At 34.1% G+C, this 25,074-nt stretch overlaps 1 protein-coding gene across 1 annotated transcript; it reads left to right on the forward strand.

Moving 5' to 3' along the window:
- Positions 1–19,192: 19,192 nt before the first annotated feature.
- On the forward strand, positions 19,193–23,721 carry LOC133782952 (probable WRKY transcription factor 32). Its single transcript, XM_062222440.1, has 5 exons — positions 19,193–19,588; positions 19,732–19,781; positions 21,446–22,146; positions 22,270–22,428; positions 23,056–23,721. Exons 1-5 carry the CDS (start codon positions 19,336–19,338, stop codon positions 23,411–23,413), a joined length of 1,521 nt encoding a protein of 506 aa, XP_062078424.1. The 5' UTR covers positions 19,193–19,335; the 3' UTR covers positions 23,414–23,721.
- Positions 23,722–25,074: the final 1,353 nt, after the last annotated feature.

A 25,074-nucleotide genomic window follows, 5' to 3' on the forward strand; every position in this document is an offset into this window, starting at 1 on the left:
TGATATCTAGTTAGAGATCGACTTATTAGTCGAGACAAATCTGGCCCGAGGGGCTCGGCTTATAAGTCGAGGGTCTCCGAAGCTCGACTTATAAGTCGAGGGTCTTAAAGCTTCGACTTACAAGTCGGGGGCATGTGAGGCTTGACTTATAAGTCAAGGACTTGTAGGACTTGGCTATGAGCTGGGATTGGCATTATGCACGTGGAGTGCATGCCACCATGGTTGGGCCACCTTGGGAGTGCAACACGCACTTGACTTGCTCGGATGCCAAACAAATGGAAAGAGAGTGCGACACGCACTTGACTGGCTCGGATGCCAAACAAATTAAAAGGAAGTGCGACACACACTTATGCGACTCTATGGTGGCTGATTTGTATAATGTGTATGCCAAATTCAGTTATCACTGTTTGACAGATATATTACTCCATGAATCATTTAATATGTTTTCTTGCTGAGTCTTTTGGCTCACAGGTGCTTTGTGGTGCAGGTAAAGGTAAAGAGAAGCTCAACCAGCCATGAGTCAGAGAGCGATAGCAGTGACATGTACAAATGCAGTCCGCTCGACCACCACGGCCGAGATACTTAAGGAAGCTAGGGTTGAACCCAACTTTTGCCGCCTAGGTCGGCTTATTTTGTAACTTGATGTTGTAACCAACTTTTAAACTTGTGTTTTTGGGATCCCGTGTAAAGAACATGTTTTTGATTTAATGGAAATGTTTATAACTTAATAAAAAATTTTAATACTTAAACCTTTAGTGGCTTATTCACATGTTTAGTCCAAATGACTTGTTTTGCAAGTCCAGCACTAATTTTAAACACACTTGGTAATGGACCCTAATTAGCAGGGCGTTACACCCTCCACTGTGGTGGAGGGTTTGTATTTATATTATCCCCCTTGCCCTAGGGTTGTGCCTGAGCATAACTGATAGGGAAATAACTCCCTCTTCTCACGGGTAGTTACAGTCTTATTTGTTAGGAGGTTTGACTAGAGATGTAAATGGGGTGGGTCGGCCTCGCCCCGACTTGCTAAGCTTATGCCCCGACCCGACCCGACCCGACCCGTCAAGCCATTTTATGCGGGTCGGGTCAGACCCGCCTCGGATGTGATGAAGTGGGTCAGACCCGACCCGGTAAGGTTTTTTTTTTCAGTAATAAAAGAAAAACTAATTTTTTAAAATATGTTACAATATAAAAATAAATGGCAAAAAAATCTCTCATACTAGACATAAATGAGCTGCCTAAATTTTTTTATAAATGGTCTTGCATATGATGGACCCAAAACGGGTATGTTTTAAAAATTTATACTCGCAAGCGCATGAATTGTATATGGAATATAGTATTCGTGTAAGCACGAGATCGAACCCAAAGGAGTTGTCTTAAATAAAAAAAGAAAACTATTTTAAATCAAAAGTAATAAATTCTAACCTAGCTCCAAAGATTGATGAGTTTTAATATTATGAACATAAAATAAAAGATTGAAAAATAAAGCTATTAAAGAGAATAAAAATAAAGAAATAATGATTTGAAAATAAGTGTTAAAAGAAAAGATTATTAAGATACGAGAATCCACAAAATGTAAGTTTAATAATATTTATTAGTATATTGATTCCCAAGTTTTAGTGATAGTTAAAATAATTCAAACTATCATTTTCCAAATAGATTTATAATTTTAAGCACAAATTTCTTCTAAAAAGATAGGATTTTTCTTCACTTTTCAAAATTATAATTTCAAAGCATTTAGTGTAAATAAATCTAATGAAATAACAAATAAATCAATGGACATTATTTAAAAGGCAAAACATAATATTTTTGTTGTAAGCATGGATGTATACAATTTAATGACACATCTTACACAAAGAAAATTATATTTTTGCAAAATGAATAACAAAGTGCATATTATCTAACAATCCAAAATATGAGATATTAAAGATGAAAGACATATATGAAGAAGAAAAATCCATAAACTTGTTGCATTACAAGGGAAATCAACATACAACATAAATATTACCTAGTTACAAGTTGCTTCATCATGATCTTAATAATCTTATGAAAAAGATTAGAAGCACATAACTAGAGTAGAAATTACAAAATAAATGACATACATACTTGCAAAATGCTCTTGAAAAACCCAAAATGGAAGAGAGAATGGTAGAGAGAAAATGGGAGAAAAGAATATGGTAACCCAAAGATTAAGCACCATAAAATGGTCTTGAAACTCCATATTTATAGCCAAAGTGAGGTTAATAAAATAATCAATTTAAATTAATTAAATTGATTAGATTAATAAAATAAAATAAATATGGTATGTAGAGGTAAATTATAAGGTGTAATGATGATGTTGTGGTGAAAAATGTGTAGAAAAATGGGTAAAAAGTTGGCATTTTTGGGTATTATGGGACAAGGGAACAAGAAAAAGTGGCTAGGTGGGTTGTGGCAGGGAACCAGGTGGCTGGGAAGGCAGGCCCACGGTGGGCTTCGGGAGTGCTGGGCAGGTGTGGCCCGTGTGGCTGATGGAGATGAATGCTGAGGAGAAGACTTTGGTGGGCAACTGGCTTGTGAAGGAGAGGCTTGGGCCCGTGGCTGGCAGAGAGAATTGGCTGGGCAGGAGGGGACAACTGGCAGATGGAAGGCTGCTAAAGAGGACTTAGGCTGGCAGATGAGGGCATGGGCTGGAAGGAGGTGCTCGGGTCATACGGCTGGCAAGGAGGAGATTGCTTCGTGGGCCTGGGCTTCGGCAGACCTCCTTGGGCCTAAGAAAAATGCCATTTTTCTTGTTATTTTCTTTCAAAACTACCACCTTTCCTTTGATTTCCTTGCTTTTCAAGAGCCACAAATGAAATAATTTTCCTACAAAATAAATTATAAACTAAATTAAAATTAAATATTTTCATTAATAAAATATACCATATAACTCCCATGAAAACATTAATTAAAATTTAATTTAATTTACATAACATTTAATTTCAATAAAATCATATTTTTAGCATTTAAACTAACAATACTAATTTTAAATAATTCAATAACAACATAACACAATAAAATATCTATAAAAACATATAAAAATCTAGAAAATTACAATAAGACTAATAAATGCAAAATTACTTAAAAACTTAATAAATCAATTAAGAACTCAAGAACTAAGCAACAATTAGCATATAAAAAGTCGTAAAATAACTCTATTTTGTAGAGTTATCAGCATACTAAAATAAAAAATATATATACTTCAAAGCAAAACATCAATTTTCTCTTCTATCTCTCTTAAATATACTTTGTCTTTTATATATATATATATATATATATATATATATGGATCGTGGATCACTCTAAATAGTGGTAGTAATTAGTTTTTTTTTTAATTATTACAAACAAACAAAAAAACAACTGGGTTGGGTCGTGATCCGACCCGCTTCAATTGCTAGCGGGTTGGGTCGGATCTCGACCCGCCCCATTTTTGCCCTGGTTATATTCAGATCAGGGGCGCCCCGTCGAGTCGAGGCTGTGACCCGCTCCGATTCACTGGGTTTTTTTGCCATCCCTAGGTTTGACCAAGTCTTTAGGGCTGTTAGGCGCTCTTTGTGGGTGGTTGGACGATTCTCGCGGAGTTCCAACAGAGAGTGTAATGGCTTTCATCCAAGCAGGTATATCTGCTCGTCATATCGACCAGCAAGTATTTGGGGGTCCTGCCGAGAAGGTGAGCCTATAGCATGCCAAGCTGTAACACCCTACTTTCTTAGAGTCGTTACTAAGTGAGTTTAAAACGTGCAATTAACTCGCTAATCAAGGTTTTAAGACAAAAGTGTAGTAAAACCATAAACAGAGTCTTATACTTTAAAAATAATTCCATTTACTGAAAATCTTAAAGCATTTAACATTTGGGATCCCAAAATACTGTTTAGAAATATTTACAACTCAAAAATATAACCAGAGTCGACTAAACAACAAAATCTAGGTTTAGTACAATCATCTCCCAAAAATACCCCTGGATGTGGCAGCCAGGCAGGTCAAACATGTACGCGTTGCTTCACGCTCTCCGTACTCATGGTTGGTCGACTTTCCCATTGCCCTTACCTGCACCACAGAGCACCCATGAGCCGAGCCCAGCAAGAAAACCCTCACAAGCAGATAACATCAGCACATTTCACATTCAACATATAATCAAGCCATCATCAGGCTAAACACGTACGACCATGCCGTCCCAGGTGCTTTACCAGGCCCTGGGTTCACGGTCAACACCGTGAGGATATCCCAGGTATCCTTTAGGGCCTCGCCTTGGTAACTCACACTCCGCGTGCTAAACGCTGCTCCCGACCCCTTGCCGTTCTTGGCCTTCACTGTTCCCGGCTCTTGACGTTCATTCACATATATGCACACATAACATAATTAAGCAGATACTTAAACACGTATAAACTCAATCAAAGGGGCTACGCCCTGCAACACAATCATATAGGGTCGTGCCCTGCAACACAAGCTTTACGGGTACAGAAATTTTCTTACCTGTGTCCCGAGCACAGTCCCCTAGTCCGAGCCTCGCTGAAACCCTAGTCACAACGCACCAACAATATCCATCCATCAAGTTCTAATCCATTAAATAACTTTGGGTCATAATTCTAATCTCCGGAACCTTGAATTCCATCAATCGGGGTGATAAAATCCATCCCGAGCCTTAACTTTTGGATTCCCAAGCCTAAAACCTCTTTAAAACCCAAAAATGCACTAAGCACCGCTGCCCCATGAGGCCATGCCGCGGCCCACCCCTAACCAGAGACCTCCAACCCCAAAACAGGGTAGTCGCGCCGCGGTCCAAGCAAGGGCATGCCGCGGTCCACCCTTCTTCCTAACCACCAAAATGCTCTAGAGGGTCGCGACTTAGCAAGAACAATGTCGTGGCCTGACCCTTCGAACCCAGAAAAATCCTCCATTTTTACCACGAAAACCCAGCCAATTTACCCCAAAACCAACCTAACAATCCAACTCAATCATCACAACATTTCCAGAGCAATCCCAGCAGCAAAACCCAACAAAAACTAACCCAAAAACTCACCCAAATAATCAAGAGAAATTCCCAACTTAGCTTACATGCAACACTCTAAAATACCAGCAGCAATTCAACACAACTCAACACATTTAAAAGCTTACCTTGAGCAGAAATGAATCCCTGAATTAGGTTCTTAAGCTCCAAGCTTCTAGCTCCCAAAATCCATGCTCAAAATCCTTAATCTTTGGTTCATTTCCACCAAAACTCACTAAGCTTCTAAGAGAGAAAAGGAAACCGAGAAATGGAGAGAGAAAGGGTCGGTTTAGAGAATTCTCAATGTTTCTTATCTTTTGTTTTATTTAACTTAGTCTCTAAGGTTACCTCAAGGCTCGGGGTACCAAAAAACGTCCTCGAGGGCAAAATAGTAAATTTCTCCAACATTCCCTCCTAAACATTCTATCTTCAGATATATCTCCAAATATTTATTTCCATAACCCGATAACCCCATAAAACGTCTAATACCCGAAATACCCCTCGACTTGCCCCGAGTTGGGTTTTCGACCTCGTTGTGACTTTCTAGCTAACAGTTCCCTAGGACTGTCTCAGATCGTGCAACGCAGATATATCACAAATATATCACATTTATGCCCTCAACGGGCTAAAATTACAAACATGCCCCTAACAACCAAACGGGGCCCACATGTATATTTAATTAACCTAAACATGCATCTCTAATCACATATTCATACAAATTCACATATTATAATATTAAATCACTTATTGCCCTCCAGGCACACTAATCGAGGCCCTAAGCCTAATTAGCAAATTTGGGACGCTATACAAGCAGTAACTTGTTCGTATTCCCTGCAGGTATATATTGACCAACTTGCCGAGGGGTATGCCCAATTTTCTCCACGTGTCCAATTTAGTGTCACGTTAGATAAGCCAATTTTTGGGATAACAATATTATATATATTTTAAAAAACCATAAACAATGTTTTGGTTTAATTTTTCTTTTAATATGTTTATGTCATTCATTTATATATAATATTTTTTATTTATTTAAAATTTATATGATGATATAAAATTAATAAAAATAATTAATAGATTCTATAAATAAAATTAAGCAAACGTGCATTGCAAGTTGCTTGTATATAGTATTTATACATATAAGTACAAATAACTACACTGTATAATTATTATATCAAATGTACAAAATAATATATCAAATTGACACAATTATGTATTTCATAAAAAAAAATATTGACTACACAATATTCTTGTGGGGTTAAACCTTTTTGGACCATGTGTTTTGTCTAATTACCTTTTTGGACCCTGTATTTTGACAAATAACTTTTTGGACCCTATATTTTGACAAATGGTTAAAATAGAACCCTAAATTCAATTTTGGTCAAAGTTTTCTAAGCTAAAATTATAAATAATTCACCAAACTAACAATTTAAAACAAAAACAAAATCATTTTGTCTAACAACTGTGTAGTTATATTCAATTTATCTTTCATCAAAACTGGGTTTAGGAGTCTATTTGAATCATTTTAGGAACTCAGGATCCAAAAATGAATTTGTCAAAATACAGAGTCCAAACAAGTAATGAGACAAAAAAAGTATAAACTCTATTCTTGTCTTGTATATAACTTGTTTCTTATAACAACTAATACATATTTTCAAACAACGTAAAAAGAACATTGTATTATCAAATGGACAATATAAATATATGATTTTGTTAGTATACCAACTCACTAGATAGTAAATAGAATAAAAAATGGTATAAGTACTTATAACATATTCAATGTGAGATATAAATATTGTGTTATATTTGGCATAAAATATCATTATGTGATATATTTTATACAATTTTTAGCACTAAGCTTTAATGTACAATTGTAAAAAGTGATGCAAAAATAAATATTTCATTAATGTTCATTTGATATTTATTGAAAATATATAAAAAATAATAATTTTACTTTATATTTTATTATTGATGGTTAAAAATAACAATAAAAATGGCATAAAAGTAAATAAAAAATATAGCATTTACGGTTACAAAATATACATATGTGTGCCAAATTTGACACAACTTTTGGCACACCATTAGAGTAACTTTTTTGAAATGTAAGCTATATTTTAGCAATTTATCACTAATATAGCACTTTATTAGAGATGTTATTACCAATAAATGGTATTGTTAAGCAAGAATTGTTAAAAAAGAGTTATATAATTTAAAAAAAACGTTTAGAATCACTGATGGGGTGGTGGCGCAGTTGGCTAGCGCGTAGGTCTCATAGCTTTCTGAGTTATCCTGAGGTCGAGAGTTCGAGCTTCTCTCACCCCAATATTATTTTATTTTTCAAAATAAGAGTTATTATAAACTTTGTTTATCCCTAACATCATTTTTATTTTTAATGATCAAATTTCCAGAATAATTAATAAGACTCAATATTGTTACTTTGGATATAAATTATCAAACAATTGAATAGTAATGTATAACACTAAATTATTTTATTTCTTATCTACATACTTGGTATGAATAAAAATCACCTGTCCCATTATTTCCTATTACTTCTCTGTCCCTCCAATAAATAAATGCCACGTCACTTTGTTTTAAAAGACAAACGTAAGAAAGTTAATGCAAATATTGTTTATTGGAGGCACAGGGAAGTGACATGAAATAATGGGACAGATGATTTATTTTCACTTGATATAGGTTCATAAAACATAGTCTTACCATAAATATTATATATAGGAAAAAATTTGGGTAGGAACATAGATTTTGCATCCACCAGTAGGAACGTTCCCGCTTTTACCATGTGAAAAAATTATAATATAATTTTTTTATATAACAGTGTACATTATAATTATAGTTGACATCCTACCAACTTTCAGTAAATTTTGAATAATTTATGGTGCCGAATTTTTTTTCAAAATAATTTGTTTTACGCACGTATAAAACAGGTTTCAAAACAATATGTTTTTGTGTTTTCGATAAATAGATATATTACAATCTAACTTTTTTTACATGACAGTGTACAATATAGTTATTTAAAATCTTCCACAAATTTTTAGGAAATTTTAAATAATTTACAGTACTGAAAATAAAAAACATATTATTTTGAAGCTTATTTTATACGTGCATGAAATAAGTTATTTTGAAGCTTGTTTTCAGTACTGTAAATTATTCAGAACTTTCAAAAAATTAGTGGAAGGTTTTGAAAAATTATAATGTATACCGTCATATAAAAAAATTAGATTATAATTTTTCCAAATACCAATAACATAAACTTAATGATGCGGACAAAATACATACCCCACTATAATCATACCCTATATATATTAATATATACTAGGAAAACATAGTTGGAGTTTAATACAATAAGTAATATATGTAAGATAATTTAATAATATAATATATCTCTTTTATATAATTAATGTATAGATAATGGAAATTTTTTATTTTAACGATTTTTTATTTTTTTAATGTTAACTTTAATAGAATATTATTATATTTAATGGTAGTTTGTAAACCCTTAAACTTAAATAACATAAAATAAATAATTAAAAAAAATTAAAATTGGGTATTTTTGAGATATTTTACAATGATAATTATTTAAAAAAATTAAACAAATTAAAATATGATATTTTTTTAGATATTTTACAATAATAATTATTTTAAAATAATAAATAATTAAATAAATTAAAATATGATATTTTTGAGATATTTTACAATAATAATTATATAAAATAATAAAATCATACGTTTTATAATTTAAATAAAATTTAATTAAACTTAAACTTACTAGAATAATATCATATTAAAATATAATATAATCTAGTGTGAATTACCAATAAAGTTATCTAATATTATATATATTTATATAGTATTGTTCGCCACTTGTGTCTTCCATATTAACCATTATTTTATAATATATATATATATATATTTATTAACATTTATTAAATTCCTTTCTTCATTTACTCGTTGCTTGATACCTAAAGTGACACATCATTTTCATTATTTTTCATGATTAATTGTCACGATTGAACACTTTGTCATTTTTTTTCTTCTTTTCAGAATTTAAGCTTTTTTAAAAGTATTTTTTTTAGCATAGATACATAAATATATAAATATTTCTGTCATTTAACAATTAGTTCATGGAATTTATTTATACACTGACTTCTACAAAGTTGATTTCCTTATTTTACTAAAACAGTCTATTATACCTGAAAAATATGAGCTGATGTGTCTTGTTCATAATATAGTTGTGCAACATTTAATGAAGCCTTCTTTAGTTCCAATTTCATAGTGTTGGCTTTTAGATACTTAGGTCGGTCCAAACATAAGTCGTCAATGAATCAAGGAGATCGTTTAGGTAGACCCTAAGGTCGCCTAAACATAGCTCGTGTAACCTGATATACATATTGAATCATCATGGAATGGTTGAGCTCGCACAGTAAATCTTCAGCTCATGATTGATAAGCTGGAAGCGCAGATACGATCCCTAAAGACTCGTGATTTATATCCATATAAATATTATCGCAATTTTGCATAATAAATGTAGAATATCAAGAAATTAATACAATCAATGTAATAACGAGAAATTACTTATTTTTGTAAGTTACTTAAATCTGTCCATTAATCCCCTACAAATAGAGAAGAAATAGACAGAAAAAAGGATGAAACTTTTATATACCGATATTCAGTAGAAATTGTCTTAAATAATTCTCTTAAGAAAAATATAGCAATAATACTAGTTCATGATCTATGTTGATTTTAACTTAATAACGTAAAAGTGTGCGTTCATTGTTTACAGTTTAAATCAAATCTAATTCTCTCTTACGAATTTTTGAATTCTTAATTGACGAAAAATCATGTCAAAACTCTGAAATTATATAAAATAAAATGACACTATTGTAAATATTTTGTTTCTGAAACCTGTTAGCTACTTTTGAATACAACAACATTTTTGGAATAATGATGGTCAAACATATAGTTTTCACCAATTTTAAGTTGGAAACTTGGAATCATTAAGTGCTCCAAGAATAATCTTGGTAGCAAATTGTTCAAGCCTAATTGGTGTATCTTTTATCTAAGCATATTAAAGTTAATTAATTAGTATAATTAGTTGACATTCAAGGACCATTTGAGATACTCTCAAGCATATAAATAGTATATAAATTTTGTTAAAAAATTAATTATTGAAATGCAATTATATGTGAAATAAGGAAATGAAAATAAACAAATAATGTAAACAAAATAAAGATATATAAAGAACAAAATAGGTACAAGATTCTCCCCCTTTTTTATGGAATTAATTCATTTGGACAAAGCAAAAAATTCAACGAAGAAAAAAGTGGAGCACATTTGACATTGTCATTTATTTCTTCAGTAGCATTGGAAAGGCTCTCACTTTTCTTGTGACTGAAAAAAAAAAGTAGGTTTTCATACACCTTTTGACCAAAAGCTTTCGTTAAAGAATATAATACTTAATTTCTTAAAGAGTAATTATATTATATATATTTTAAAAAAAAAACAGTATTCTCACCACACTATATTTTATCAGTATGTATTGAGTGATGCTTAGATTTTAGAATACTATTTTGCATATCTCTTCTATATAAAAAGTTGGTAGATTAAGAACTTTTTTTATTTTATAATTTTTTTTCAATTAATTTTAATGAAATGTTCTTATATTTAATCTAATATTTTTATATTTAACAATAAATTGTAAACATAACTTAAATTTAAATAAATAAATAATTAAACAAATTAAAAATATAATATTTTTGAAATATTTTATAATAATAATTATTTAAAAATAATAAAACCATACATTTTATAACTTAAATAAAATTTAATTAAATATATAATATATAATATTTTGTTGTCACTGCCAAATTAAAAACTAAAACAAACATAAACTTAATCAAAAATAAAATAATTAATTAATTAAAATAAGATATTTTTAAGATATTTTATGATAACTCAAATAATTAAATCATATTTATTTAAAAATAATAAAGACATACATATCATTTTTTTTATCTTATAAATTCGTGTGATAATTTATTTTTTATTAAGTGATTGGAGCTCTTTTTTTCATCAAATTCACCAAAGACAATGCTAGATATATTAGAAACTTTATTTTTATTATTAATTTCTTTTCAAATATATTATTGTATTTTATATATATGTTATGTAGTCATGTAAATATATATTTATGTCAACCTTGTATTTAGATGTCATATATGTAGAAATTATTGATATAAATATTTAGAACAATAATTCATTCTATTATATATATATATATTTAAAAATAATAATGAACCAGTTTTTCTTAAACAATGCTTGTTTATTTAAATTGTTTTTTTATAAAGAGGATGTTAGGTAAACTAGTATATTTTCAAAGTGAATTTCACAAAAATTCCTATATTAAAAATATTTTTGTAAAATAACCAGTAAAAAAATATTCCTTATATGCCCATATTATTAAATATTTTATTTAGATAAAAGTTTTTTGACTATATTATTAATTCTGAATATTAATTACCACACAATATTTATTTTACTAGTAATTTCTATATGTTTTGTCAAATATGATAACGAGAATTCAAATGTTATTGTCACTTAACATCTAAACATATTATATAATTACTAAATTGTGTAATTGCTATTTTACTCAAATAGCTTTCAAATACACCCTTAGGAAATATTACATATTGTTAAGAAAAATGTCAAACCACGAAAACTATCTGCACCACACTAACTCATACTACACCACGCAGTTTTAAAGTTTTTGCAGTGTAGCAATCACTTAGTGGAAAAGGAAGTGATTGAACGACTACAGCCAAGAGGTGGGCTTGGAAGCAGCCATCCTTTGAAGAAAGCGTAATAGCTCACCGGTCTAGCTCCATGGCACCGAAAATGTATCAAGGCTCGAGTGATTCATTGAAGCGACGAGACCTTGAAAGCTGCTTTTTCAAGTGTTAGTAGCGGAATGTTTTGTCAATCGGGGAAGGTTTTTGGTGACAACACTTGGAGATATCAGAAGTGAGAATGTTGACATGAGTAACGAGAAATCCTGTGAAAAACACAATCGCCTGCCAGTGGAAGGCTTTCCGCTTTACATTTTGAAAATTATAAATATGGTTCAAATTGCAAGACATATATAAATATATCATTTTTATATATTTGAAAAAAAATATATCATTTAGTTTAAGACTATTTCATACAAAATTTAGATTTTCCAAACATCTTTTTCTATTTAAATTTTCCATTTTAATTGTATTGTAAGATTTATTTAAATTTTGGAAATTATATTTTTAGTTTACATTAAAATCTTTGTCGAATTTGCACGGTGATATATGGTATAGCACAATACAGTTTTTCTTTTGGAAAGTAAAAACTTAAAATTTCATACAACAACAACTAACCTGGACCAAGTCCAATACAACGTTCTCCAATTAGTCATAAACAACAAACCATTGCCCTTAAAAGGCAAGAAAATGATAATAAAAGCAACACTCAATACATACAACCAAAACCACGAATATTATAGAGAACCAAATTATCCATACTAGTATGCATAAAAGTTTACCAAGAATTATTATTGTTATTCCCAAAAATGGAGATTGATGATGTGGCAATAGATGTGACAAATGGCAGTACATGGTCCGTAAAAGACACATTAAATAGTCAATAAATACATTGACTCCTCAGAGTTGTGATAAAGTGACCCGGTAGACTGATGAAGAGTTTTGACTGCTTGAGAGGTGTCATGTTCAAGCAAGTGCACAAGTGCACCCGAGGAGACCCCAAGGGTGTGGTCCGAGGAGACCCCAAGAATTTGGTCCGACGAGAGTCCAATTGGTCTGGTCCTTATGCATATGTCCAGCAAATGGCATGCTAGAGGAGAGTGCCATGTTAGACGAGAGACATGGCATGCTAGAGGAGAGTGCCATGTTAGATGAGAGGAGTGCATGTCCTACCACCATGCACATATCCGACCAGCAAATGCATGTCCTACCAGCAAGTGCATGTCCTACCAACAAATGCATGTCCTACCAGCAAGTGCATGTCCTACCAGCACTTGCATATGTCCAGCATGCATGTGTCCGACCAGCACTTGCATGAATGGTCAGTAGGAGATATGGGTCGACCAGATAAAGGAGGACTAAGTCAAGATTCCCAGAAACGGCTTCAACAAGAACCGGTCTTGGCACACGCGTGAATCTCTCATTCTTCCCACAAATTGGGGTTTTTTTTTGCATTTTGAATGTTTTTTGTAATTTAAATATAATAAATATAATGAAATATCCCGATTCTATGGGGATATCAGATGTACGATCCTAAGCTTATAAATATATGACTTGTGGGATCAGAAGGGGTCTTCTCCTTCTTTCTAGACTTTTGAGAAATTTTAGGTCTGAGTTTTCTAGAGAGAGAAAATGCGTGTATCTGAAAGAATCCTTGTATTTTTGTAATCTGTACTGAAGAAACTCAGTTGACTCAGTTCATCTGATCTTGAGTACAGATCTATAATCACAACTCTAAGTGGATTAGACTATTATCAACATATTGGGGCTGAACCACTATAAAAATTGCTGTGTTATTTATTTTCTGTTTAAAACCCGTCTGTGTCGTTTTATTTCTCTTGAAGGTTTATCGTTTTTTACGTTCTCACATCGTTGGCCAAAAACGCGATCAACAATTACAACCAAATCCCATACAAGGAAAAGTCCTAAAAGGAAATAGAAACTCCAAACACTCAATAATACATTTAAACCAATGGGAAAAAAATAATACAAAACAACCAAAAAAAGGCGGGATAATCCCCTTTAGGGGTGTGCAAAAATCATCAAATCCAATTAGAACCGACCGATCCAATTATAACAGATCGCCAAAAATTGGATATCCAATTGTGATTGAATCAGATCAGATTTTAAAAATCTAAATTGGATCAGCTTGGTTGTTGGATGATATATGCAAAAATTCAATAAAACAAAACCAATCCAATTGTATATAGATATTTTAAGAATATATTTATTTATTTAGGATTATGCTTATAAACACATCCAATGGATAAACCCAATCTAATCCAATGGATAATTAGATCGGGTCGATTGAAACAAGTTAATTAGATTGAATCGGTTTAAAAATGCAACATCCAATAGATAATTAGATCGGATCAGATAGACGTAAAAACATTGGATGTGATCCAATGAACACCACTAATCCTTTCAATGGCAAACTAATCTACCTGCAATCGACTAAGATGGACACCAACTAAGCTCGTGGAGGAGAGTTGCCCACCTTTATTGGCCACTGTTAGGGAATACACCTTCCTCACATCAGCTTCATCTACAAACACAAAAGCAACAAACCAATATACACAACATACACAAATTTCAATAGAAAAATCAGCAAGAAAACAATAAAATGAACACCAAGAATTATAGAGGTTCAGCTCAAATAACTTGAGCCTACATCCTCTTTGAACTCCCCTTGGGATGTTCTTCTCTGTACTATGAAACAGCAATGAAGATTACAACTTGTCACCACTAGAGAACTTCTACACTTGATGGATTACACTGCCTTGAACCCAAGCAAAACCCCAATTACACTTGACCATGTACAAAGAAATCTCTCACCCAAGACCTAAGTGTTTCTCTCTCTAGCTCTCTCTCTTTCTCTCTCTGAAATAGCTCCTATTTTACAAAATGAAATCTGTTATCATCCCACACTTGAACAACTGAGATAATAAGACTAATTTATAGGGGTTTACAACTGTCATCTAACTTTAAAAATACTAGAAATAAACGCAGACTCATCTGGAGAAATGGTAGACAAAACTGGAAGAAAAACGTAATTTTGCTGATGTATATTGATGTTTAATGCAGACCAAAAATTCTAACAGCCACCACTAAACAACCAACCCATTCTGATGCAACAACCCACTGGGATTAGGGAACCAAAGCCAAGATCCACACCAAAGAAGAAAGAAACCCATGAAACCACCAAGAGAAACCCTACCAGAAATAGCATCAACACTGTCCTCAGCTGAAAAATGCGATAAAGCCCTTTTGGCCAGAGCACAATCGATATGCACAATGACGCGTGCAATGCTTCAAAAAGCACTTAAAGTTTTCAAGAAAAAGAAAGAAGATCTGAAACAAATAGCAATACCCTGTTGGACGCCACAACACGTGAAAACGTAATTACTTTATTGATATAGAAGTAATTACACCAAGACTTTATTACAATTCTTGACCACACACACTAAACACTCTAGCTTACACTCTTTGGAACACTTTTAGATGCACCTTATGTACTCACTCTTTTACTCACTTTTGGGACACTCACTTTGCTACTACCTCGGACACACATTACATTTGTGTAGTGCCCCGAATTTTCCGTTGTGTTTAACGGCGTGAACAGTAGGCCGGGAGGGCCATACTTGTTTAATTATGCTATTAGTTGATTAAATGCATGTATATGTTGATTATATTATGATATGATGTGAAATGCATGCATATGTGTCCATATTTCTTTATACAGGGGTGTGATGGTAATTTGACCCGTTGAGGGTAAATTGATTATTTGTTCGCATATTGGTGATATAATTTGAGACCACATTATGATGTGGGTTTGTTCTAGCCATTTGGCATGAGACGATCAAGGAATGTTAATTATCGGTTTGGTCATAACGGGCTTAAGCTCGGGGCTCGGGGTGAGTCTCGGGGTGTTTTAATGATTAGAGTGTTACCGGGCATTAAAGGGTAACGGGATGTGAAATATTGGTGTTTGAGAATATTGAGATTAGCGGGAATTGGGAAGCGTTAATTATGATTAACGGTGTAGGTGGAAGATGTCAAAATTGCCCTTGAGTGGTTTTAGAAGCTTTATTATGCCTAGGGGTATAATGGTCTTTTGGTATTTGGATATATATGATGTATGGATGGCTGTGAAATAGAACCCAAAACAGAGTTTGCTTCATCTTCTCCTTCCCGTACATTCATCTCCATAGTTCTCTTCTTTGGAATTTTGAGCTCAAGTGTGGAGCTAAGCTAGGAAATCAAGGGGCTAAGGTTGTGGTTTTAGTTCAGCCATTGGAGAGGGTTCAATACTAAGTTTGAGGTAAGCTTTGATCATAACTTTTCTGGTTTTGCCCTGTTTTAATGATAAGTTTCAGCTTGTGTTTTTATGGAGGATTGTTGGAATTGATGGAGGTTTTAGGGGGTTGTCTTGGGTTATGATGAGAGAGAGTTTTGAGTGTTGTTTAGGGGTTTAAATGGGTGTTTGAGAGAGGTTTGGGTGGTGTTCAAGTTGGGTTTGAAGGGTTGGTTCTAAGTGAAATCATAGAGGAAGAAAAACAGGGGTTTTGGCTGAACTGGGCGTTGCGCCGCGGCATGGCCAGGGTGAGCCGCGGCCCTTGGTGAAGGCTGGGTTTAGGCAACTCTGTTTGAGGGGCGGGCCGCGGCATGGCCAAGGAGGGTCGCGGCCCTTAAGGCATTTTTGGGCAAAGTGAGCTTTTAAGCATGGGGATTCAAGTCTAAGGCCTCGGGATTGAACCTACTACCCGGTTGAGTAGTGTTTGAGGTCCCGGAGGTTAGGTTTTGGTTTGGGAACCTTTTATTATTCATTTTATTGATGGAATCCCATAATTTGGTTATGACCAGGTAACCGCTAAAGGACCAAAAAGTCGATCGTTCTCAGGGTCACTCTTTTATTTGTTCTTGCTTGAACCGGAGGTAAGAAAACTGCACCCCAAGTGTGACATGCATGGATATTTGTAAGGCATGTTGATTGTGTAATATGGACACGGATTGAATATGGATGCTTAGCGTATGTTGTTCGCTTGTGCATAGCACTGACTAATTAGTCAGGTTTGGCAAAGGTGCTAGTATCAACTGTAAAGGACCAAAAAGTCGATCGTTCTCAGGGTCACTCTTTTATTTGTTCTTGCTTGAACCGGAGGTAAGAAAACTGCACCCCAAGTGTGACATGCATGGATATTTGTAAGGCATGTTGATTGTGTAATATGGACACGGATTGAATATGGATGCTTAGCGTATGTTGTTCGCTTGTGCATAGCACTGACTAATTAGTCAGGTTTGGCAAAGGTGCTAGTATCAACTGTGAAGCTGTGACTGATTAGTCAGGTTCGGCAGTGGTACTGGGCACTGGTCACGTTGCACTGACTTGTCAGTCAGAATTGGCAAAGGTGTTAGTGTCAGCTGTGAAGCTGTGACTTATTAGTCAGGTTCGGCGGTGATATTGGACACTGGTCACTTAGCGCTGACTTATTAGTCAAGGATGGACTTAGCGTGGTTCACGCAAGCCAATAGAGATTAGATCTAATCGATTATTAGCATTGAATGACTCAAGGAGCATTAATGCCTGACCGACCCTGAGGGTCGATGAACAAACAGAGCTTGGAGGCTAGTGGCTTACCTAACAGCCACTCTCCCGCTAGAAAAGAGAGCTTGGAGGCTAGTGGCTTACTTAACAGCCACTCTCCCGCTAAAATCATGTGATGTTCTTTTGCTTGTTGAAAGCTTTATGTTCAGTATGATTATAATGATAATCATTTGATAATGTTATTGAAAAATGTTATGTTTTCTTGCTGGGCCTTGGCTCATGGGTGCTATGTGGTGCAGGTAAAGGGAAAGAAAAACTCACCTAGCCTTGAGTGGAGAGCTGATGTGGTGGTGTGTACATATGCGGCCGCTTGACCGCCACGGTCATGGTGTTCTCAGAGGAACTAGGGGGTTTACCCTATTTTTGCCGCTTAGGTCGGCGGGATTGTAAATTTAAAACTGTAATGACCATTTTGTACTGAGAACCACTTGTAAATGTTTTGTTTAGCTCTGTAGAGCAGTTTGTAATAAAATCTCCATTTCCTTTTTATTGGTTTTATACATTAACCTGTTAACTACACTTAGAGCACGTTTTTGACCAAAGGACTCAGGTAACGAGTCAAATTTCCGATCCACCGTTCACCGTAACTGTTCTGGGGTAGCCAGAGCGTTACAATTTGTATTTATAGGCTACCAAAGAAACATCTACATCTTTCTAGACTTTTCTAACTTTATAATTTATTTAACTACTTTCTTTATTTTTCTAAATGTTTCTAGAACTTTCTATATTGTCTAATTAGTTCTAAGCTATTCAAAAACTTTCTAGAATGTTCTATGTTCTTCCTAGTATATTCTAGAACATTCTAGAATTCTAGAACATTCTAAATACGGTAATGACTTTTAACATAAGCCCTCATAAATTTAAATTTTGCAGTCGGAAAAATAACTCAAATATATACCATTTAATCCATAACCATTTTAAAACTACATTGTGAGCACTCTAATTATAGAGCATGGCTATATCAAGACTCAAGACCATGATCTCCTCGCCAGCCACGACATACCCTATATCAATTCGTAATTTTTTCTAATTATTAGTGCCTTGCCTTATATGCATATGCTTTATAATCATTATAAAAGACATTTGTACTCAAAACTCTCAATTGTAAGAATTATTACTAAAAGAAATTTTAAGGGACAAGGCTTACAAAAATACTAAATAGAATACAATATTGCATATATATATATATATTTAAAAGAAAAACATACATATCCATTGCTTGTAAGACCCATGCTTCCATGGTATAAACTAGGGAATATGACAAAAGAACAATTATTAATTAACCATTTTTTTGCTTCTATTTTTGGAATAATTACAAGTGTCCCAATTTGGTCTTCATGGGAGGCCATGTGCCCACAACATTCTACATCCTTGCAAAATATATATGATTAAATAGATAAATAAATATAACACAAATTATATCATACCCTTGTTTATTAAAAAAAATACAATTAATTATTTAAAATAAACAACATTGTATAATGACCTCTTGAAGTTTTAAAAAACAAAATAAACTTCAGTCACACACTTCCCAAAGACAAATATAATATTACAAAAAATGGGTCACAATGTCCGAGTCAAAGAGACCAGTAACGGACGGCGATCAATAGAAATCGTCAAGTCAGTCAAATCAACGGTGATCCCGGCACCTAAAGTAACGGAGAAATTAACGGCTTCCGTTACACCGTCAAGCAAAGCACCTGAGTCAACTTTAGTCAAAGACATATATACCCTCACTTTCTCTACTTTATAGCTTTCTCTCTCTAACCAAAAACTTTCACTTTCTCTCTCTAGCTTCTCTAGAAACCGAAACGCACACAGCTCCGTTTTGGGTTTTGGGTTTTCGGGTTTGGGCTTCGGACAGTATAAAAGGTCGCTGGAACGGCTTAGGAAAAACTTTACTCTAAACTTCGAAGGATTTGGCCATGGCTGCCGAGCGTCAGAGCTCCGAAGCGGAGAACCTAAAGACAAACGAAGAAGAAGAAGGTGAAGAAGAGGAGGAGGAAGAAGAGGAATCAGAAGAAAGCGATGGAGGAGGAGGAGGAGAAGAAGAAGAAGGTGAAAGAGGACTCGGCGAGGTGCAGAGTTCAGAGCTCCGCGCCGAGCCTAAAGAGACTCAATCAGAAACCCTAGCCGCGTCTTCTTCTTTGGAGGTACCAAAGATGGGTCAGTGTGCTGGTAGGTCTTTGTTTTTGGAGATTATATGGTTATATATATATATGTATGTGTTTATAAATATGTTTTGCGTGTTTATGAAGCTGCTTTTTTGTTTGGTATGAGAATTACAGTGAAGTGACGGACTGTGTTGTTTGATCTTACAGTTCTTCAGGTGAATTCTACTTCAAAGTCAAACGATGGAGCTCATTTGGAAGTAAGTATAGCTCAGTGTTGGGCACTGTCTTCGTTGATCTTTGTTTTTGTGATTTTTGGATATACAGGTTTTTTTTTAATGCTATATTTGGCTCTTTGTTTTGGGATTGGATCTGCTGTAATGAATTCTTAAACCTCTCCCATGTTTGACATGTGTGCTGGTATCATTATTCTTCTCTGTGTAACTTTGAGAAAGTTGGTATTCTGATCGCTGGTTTTATATCTCAATTAAGAAGACAGGGAGTGTTTTCTGAATCTTTTGGACCTTTTGGTAAGATATGAGTGCGGAAATGGGCTCTTTTGTTTATGAAATTTTGAAAATAGTTTGTCAACCATCCTTGATTGTTCTTATATGCACACAGTGTTCGCGATAAAACACAATCTTCATCGTAATTGGGCTCACACATCTTGCTTCAAATACCCACACTTCATGGAAATGATTCTTGGTGTGAATATAATGGTCTTTAGAGTCCCTAGTTTGATTTGGGTTTCTTTAGTTTAGTTGAAAACTGATCGTTAAGAACTTGGAAGAAGTTGGAGACATGATGTGAGACATTTTAGAGGATTGGAAGTCTGGAAATATTTGTTCTACTTAAAAGAAAAATAATCATTATAGTAAAAAAATCGCAAAGTGAACATGTTGAATTCCTGAAAAAAGAGGTGAGAAATAAGGTGAACTCAATTTGTTTTGGGATGGAATGGTAGCTTGTGGTGATTACTGGTTCCATGGTAGGAAAATAGAGTTCTTGTTTTTTGTTTAAGATATACTAAATGGATGTAATCGATACAAGCAAGATGTAAATGAATACCTTGATACCATGAATTGTTTGGTTGAATTTAGATTACCTAACTATTCTTTATTGGTTCTAACCTATTTGGTTGGGAGAAGATGAGATATGAGATGCACCTCTTTATCTACGTAGCCTTATAAAACTTACTGAAAAGCTGTTTCCTTGAGGTCAACAAGCCAAGAGAATGGTTTAACCTCTTTGGTAATGATAAATCTGCCTTTGTTATCTTAGTGTTAAATAGATTAGGAAAATAATAAACCAAGTGTACTCTGTTCAATCAGTGAGGAACTTCCAGGACTTAGGGATAGAAGATCAATGAATTATGATAAGAAACAATAATAGCAAAAGTAGTAAATACTTTCGATGAAACTTTTGTTAGAATTGCTGGGTGTTTTTAATTAGTATAAACTGTATAGAATGTTGAAATATAGGAATATGGAAACACCAGACGGAAGTTATCCAGCCTTCAAAGTTATAAAGAATCTTCTTCCCACTTTGCCTAGTTTCTTAGCACCATCTCAACTCTCTACAATGGTTTTATAGTTTATACTAATTGAGATTATGTCAAAATTTGTGGAATATAATGATGAAAACCTTGTGTTGACATGTGTTGTGAACTCTGCCTCTTGCTAATTTGACTCTTACACAAGTCATTTGCAGTTCTGTACTGTTTTGAACCCTGCCTTAACAATGCCAAAGATGTGCTCAGCAATAATTCTGAACAGTGATACAAACATTTTTTTTACTTGTATCTCACCACCAACAGAGATTGAGAATGTTTCTGTCCTTTTACTTTTATGTTTGTTGCCTTATGCGTTTTCTTTGTCAATAAATATTATTTCCTGTTCATCTATAATCTTGTTTATTCCCTCAGGGAAAAATTGATAATACTCGCAATGAAGTCGTGACTGGTACAATGGTCCAATGTCTCGATGCTCCAAAAGAAAAACAGCATCAGTCAAATGCATGTCGAACTTTATCAGAACTATCACCAACCTCTGTTACTCAATCAATTTCATCTGCTCCAAGCCCAATTTTACTTGAACAAAGACTATCACCTCCAAAGGACAATGATTTATGTACACCAGTGCCAAAGAAGCGAAATTCTTCAGACCTAAAAATTGTATCTCCTGTTCCTGCTGTGAAGATACCTGCTTCTGATGGCTACAACTGGCGGAAATATGGTCAGAAGCAAGTGAAGAGTCCTCAAGGTTCTCGAAGCTATTATAAATGCACATATTCCGAGTGCTGTGCTAAGAAAATTGAATGTTGTGATCACTCTGGGCATGTGACAGAAGTTGTCTACAAAAGCCAGCATACTCACGATCCTCCTAAAAAGAGTAACAACACGAGGGAAAACAAGCTTACATCTGCCGAGCGTTTTCCTGGGTACAATGTTGCAAAACAGCCCTGTAAAGTCCCTAAAGATTCAGAGCCGTCCACATCTGCCAAAGAAAGCACACATGAAACACCTCCATGTTCTGAAAGAAAACGGGAGAACTTAGTCAACACTGATGAAAATGGTGATCCGAAGGTCAAGGAAGAGCTTGACAATGAACCAGAGCAAAAGAAAAGGCAAGTTTCCAGTGAAGTTGTCTCCTCAATTGTAGTTCTTTGAAGAATCCTCTCTATATTATTGTGGGATGAGATTTCCTAATATCTTGTTTTAATTTCCTTCCCACTTTTGTATGTAAACAGATTGAAGAAAAGTAATGTAGAATATGCAGGTTCTATCTTGAAATCTAGCAAGAAGCCTAAATTTGTAGTGCACGCAGCTGGTGATGTGGGAATTTCTGCTGATGGACACCGGTGGAGGAAATATGGACAGAAAATGGTGAAAGGAAATCCTCACCCCAGGTGCATATCAAATCTGCACTATGGTTAATTGGCAATATTTATAACATTGACTCGATTAATTAGTATTGCATGTAATGCTGCTTTGACTTTAAGTTAGATAGCTGCATGAACTTTGCACTTTACTTGATGCATTACATCATTGGGTACAATTTCTCGTTTCACAACATTCTATGTGGCTAGACGAAGTTAGTTCACCTTAATTTTTAAACCTCTATCCTCTTCTTCAAAATTATACTTGCGTAAGATCGCATTTACAACTTCAGATTGCTTTGATTTGCTAAAATTCATAGTAACTACTACTAAATAGTGGAAAAGATTGTGCAAATTTTGATAAATAGTCAAGCCTACCACAATGAACGGAGACATGCAGTTGCAATCGTGCTCCCAAGTGCATTATAAGTTATAACTGCATTGCTTTATGTATTTTTGAGTGTCTACAATTATGATATATGATTAGTTTACATCTACTTTTATAAGGATCAAAGTCTAAAACCATTCTCCTGCTAATAAATCCTCATTTGAGTCTAATATTTCACTTTGAAAATTGAGTTTGCCACTTTCAGTTTAGTTTAGTTCCATGGCCCCTTTCCACATCCTTTTCTGATAAGTTGTTCGAATATTAAACAGAAACTACTATAGATGCACTTCTGCTGGATGTCCTGTACGAAAGCATATCGAGACCGCAGTAGACAACACTAATGCCATCATTATAACATACAAGGGCGTACATGACCATGACATGCCTGTACCGAAAAAGCGACACGGCCCTCCCAGTGCTCCTCTCGTTGCTGCTGCTGCTCCTGCTTCCATGAACAGTTTGCAGTTAAAAAAATCAGACGCAACTCCAAACCAGGTCTCTTCAACCCAGTGGTCGGTGGACAACGAGGGAGAGTTGACTGGTGAAGCCTTGGACCTTGGAGGCGAGAAGGCAATGGAATCCGCCCGAACTCTGTTAAGCATAGGATTTGAAATCAAGCCTTGTTGAGGGAAGGCGCTTCAAGGAATAATACAGAGGGACTACATTCTATGAGAGAACCAATGGAGCATGTATGTATACATAAAAATAATCAGATTTGGCCTTTTAAATTTAATTTTTTCCTGTAGTTTTAATTTTTTGTTGTACTTTTCTTTTTCTTGTTTTCTCCTCTTTATGTTGTTGTAGTCTTTTTTTTTCTTCAGTAGTCTACAGCTGTGTATATTTGGTATTGTACACACTAGGTTTACTTTGTTTGGAATAGCCCTAGGCTTAATTGTAGTGGAACAGCATTGAATTCCATGGCAAGGTTGTTTGTATTTTGATCTCTTTGCTCTTTATTTTCATGAGCAATGTTATGGTGCACTACCATGTGTTCGACACCACGTACTAATATAACTACATAAAAACCACATTTAATAGTGTGGTGTGGTGATGAGTACCGGTGTCTCAACTTGGTCTTGTTATGTAAAAATTAAAATAATAATAGTTGCAGATACAAAGGTTGCTGCATGATAAGAATGTTCCAAGTCTTCAAAAGTGGTTATTAATTCATGTTTTCGTACCATTGGTCCTTAGGGTGACATGTAAATCAACAAAAGCTCGAATAAAACCCTCTCTTAGGGTCCCGATTGGTGCATCAGTTTCGACTTAACTTTGCCAATAAAATATATACTAAATGATTTTGGCTTATTCAAGTTTAGTTTTGAACTAAATAATGCTATGTTGGAGATGGTCTAAGAAGTTCACTTTCTTTAGGTTTAGGGTAATCAATTGTAAAAAAAATAAAAATAAAACCAAATTGACTAATCAGTACGAGTTAGAAATTCTAGCTGTCCAGCGCATCTACCTAAACCTAACTTTGGATATGCTAAGAGCATCTCTAACGGAAGATTGCTTAAATTGTCACATCTTGACTTTTCAGCCAAATTTAACCAATCAAAAAACAGAAAAAAATAAAAAAATTGAAGGCAATGTTGTCCAGCAGTGGCAACGTTGCCAATTTTTCTTTTAAAATAACTTATCCACCTCATTTAACAAACCTCACATCTGACAAGCATATTCCTAAAGCAACTCCCATTGGAGTTAGTCTAAGAAAGTCAGAGGAGACTATGTATACTAGTAATAGAAATAAGTAAGAATTATATATTTAGAGAATGTCTACTATGTCGACAGTGTTTTGTTATTGACAAAATTTAGTTTTGTCACATTCATAGTTATAAATTCTAATTTCTCATTATGATAATTTTTCAAAAAATTATAAATAATTTATGGTACTGAAAATAATATTGAAATAGCTTGTTGCACACGTGCATTAAAAAACATGTACGCGTGTAAAATTTGATTGTTTGAACCTTATTTTCGGTACCGTGAATTATTCAGAATTTTTTAAAACTTTGTAGGATGTTCTTAGAACAACTCCAATGCAAGCAACACCAAAAGTTGCCAAAACTCTCCAAATCTTCCAAAAATATAATTTTTTATTTTTTTTCTCATCCACACCACCTTTGACAACTTTTTTTTAAAAATTATTCGATGCTAGGCAACTCCAAAAATTGCCCACTATAGTCTCACACATCATTATTTAAAATTTACAATGTTTTATTTAATTTATATATAAATATAAATATTAAAGTTAGCAAGGTGCTTGCCAGTAGCATAGTTGCTTCAAT

The sequence above is a fragment of the Humulus lupulus genome, chromosome 6 (assembly GCF_963169125.1).
Source record: "Humulus lupulus chromosome 6, drHumLupu1.1, whole genome shotgun sequence".
Classification (NCBI taxonomy): Eukaryota; Viridiplantae; Streptophyta; class Magnoliopsida; order Rosales; family Cannabaceae; genus Humulus; species Humulus lupulus.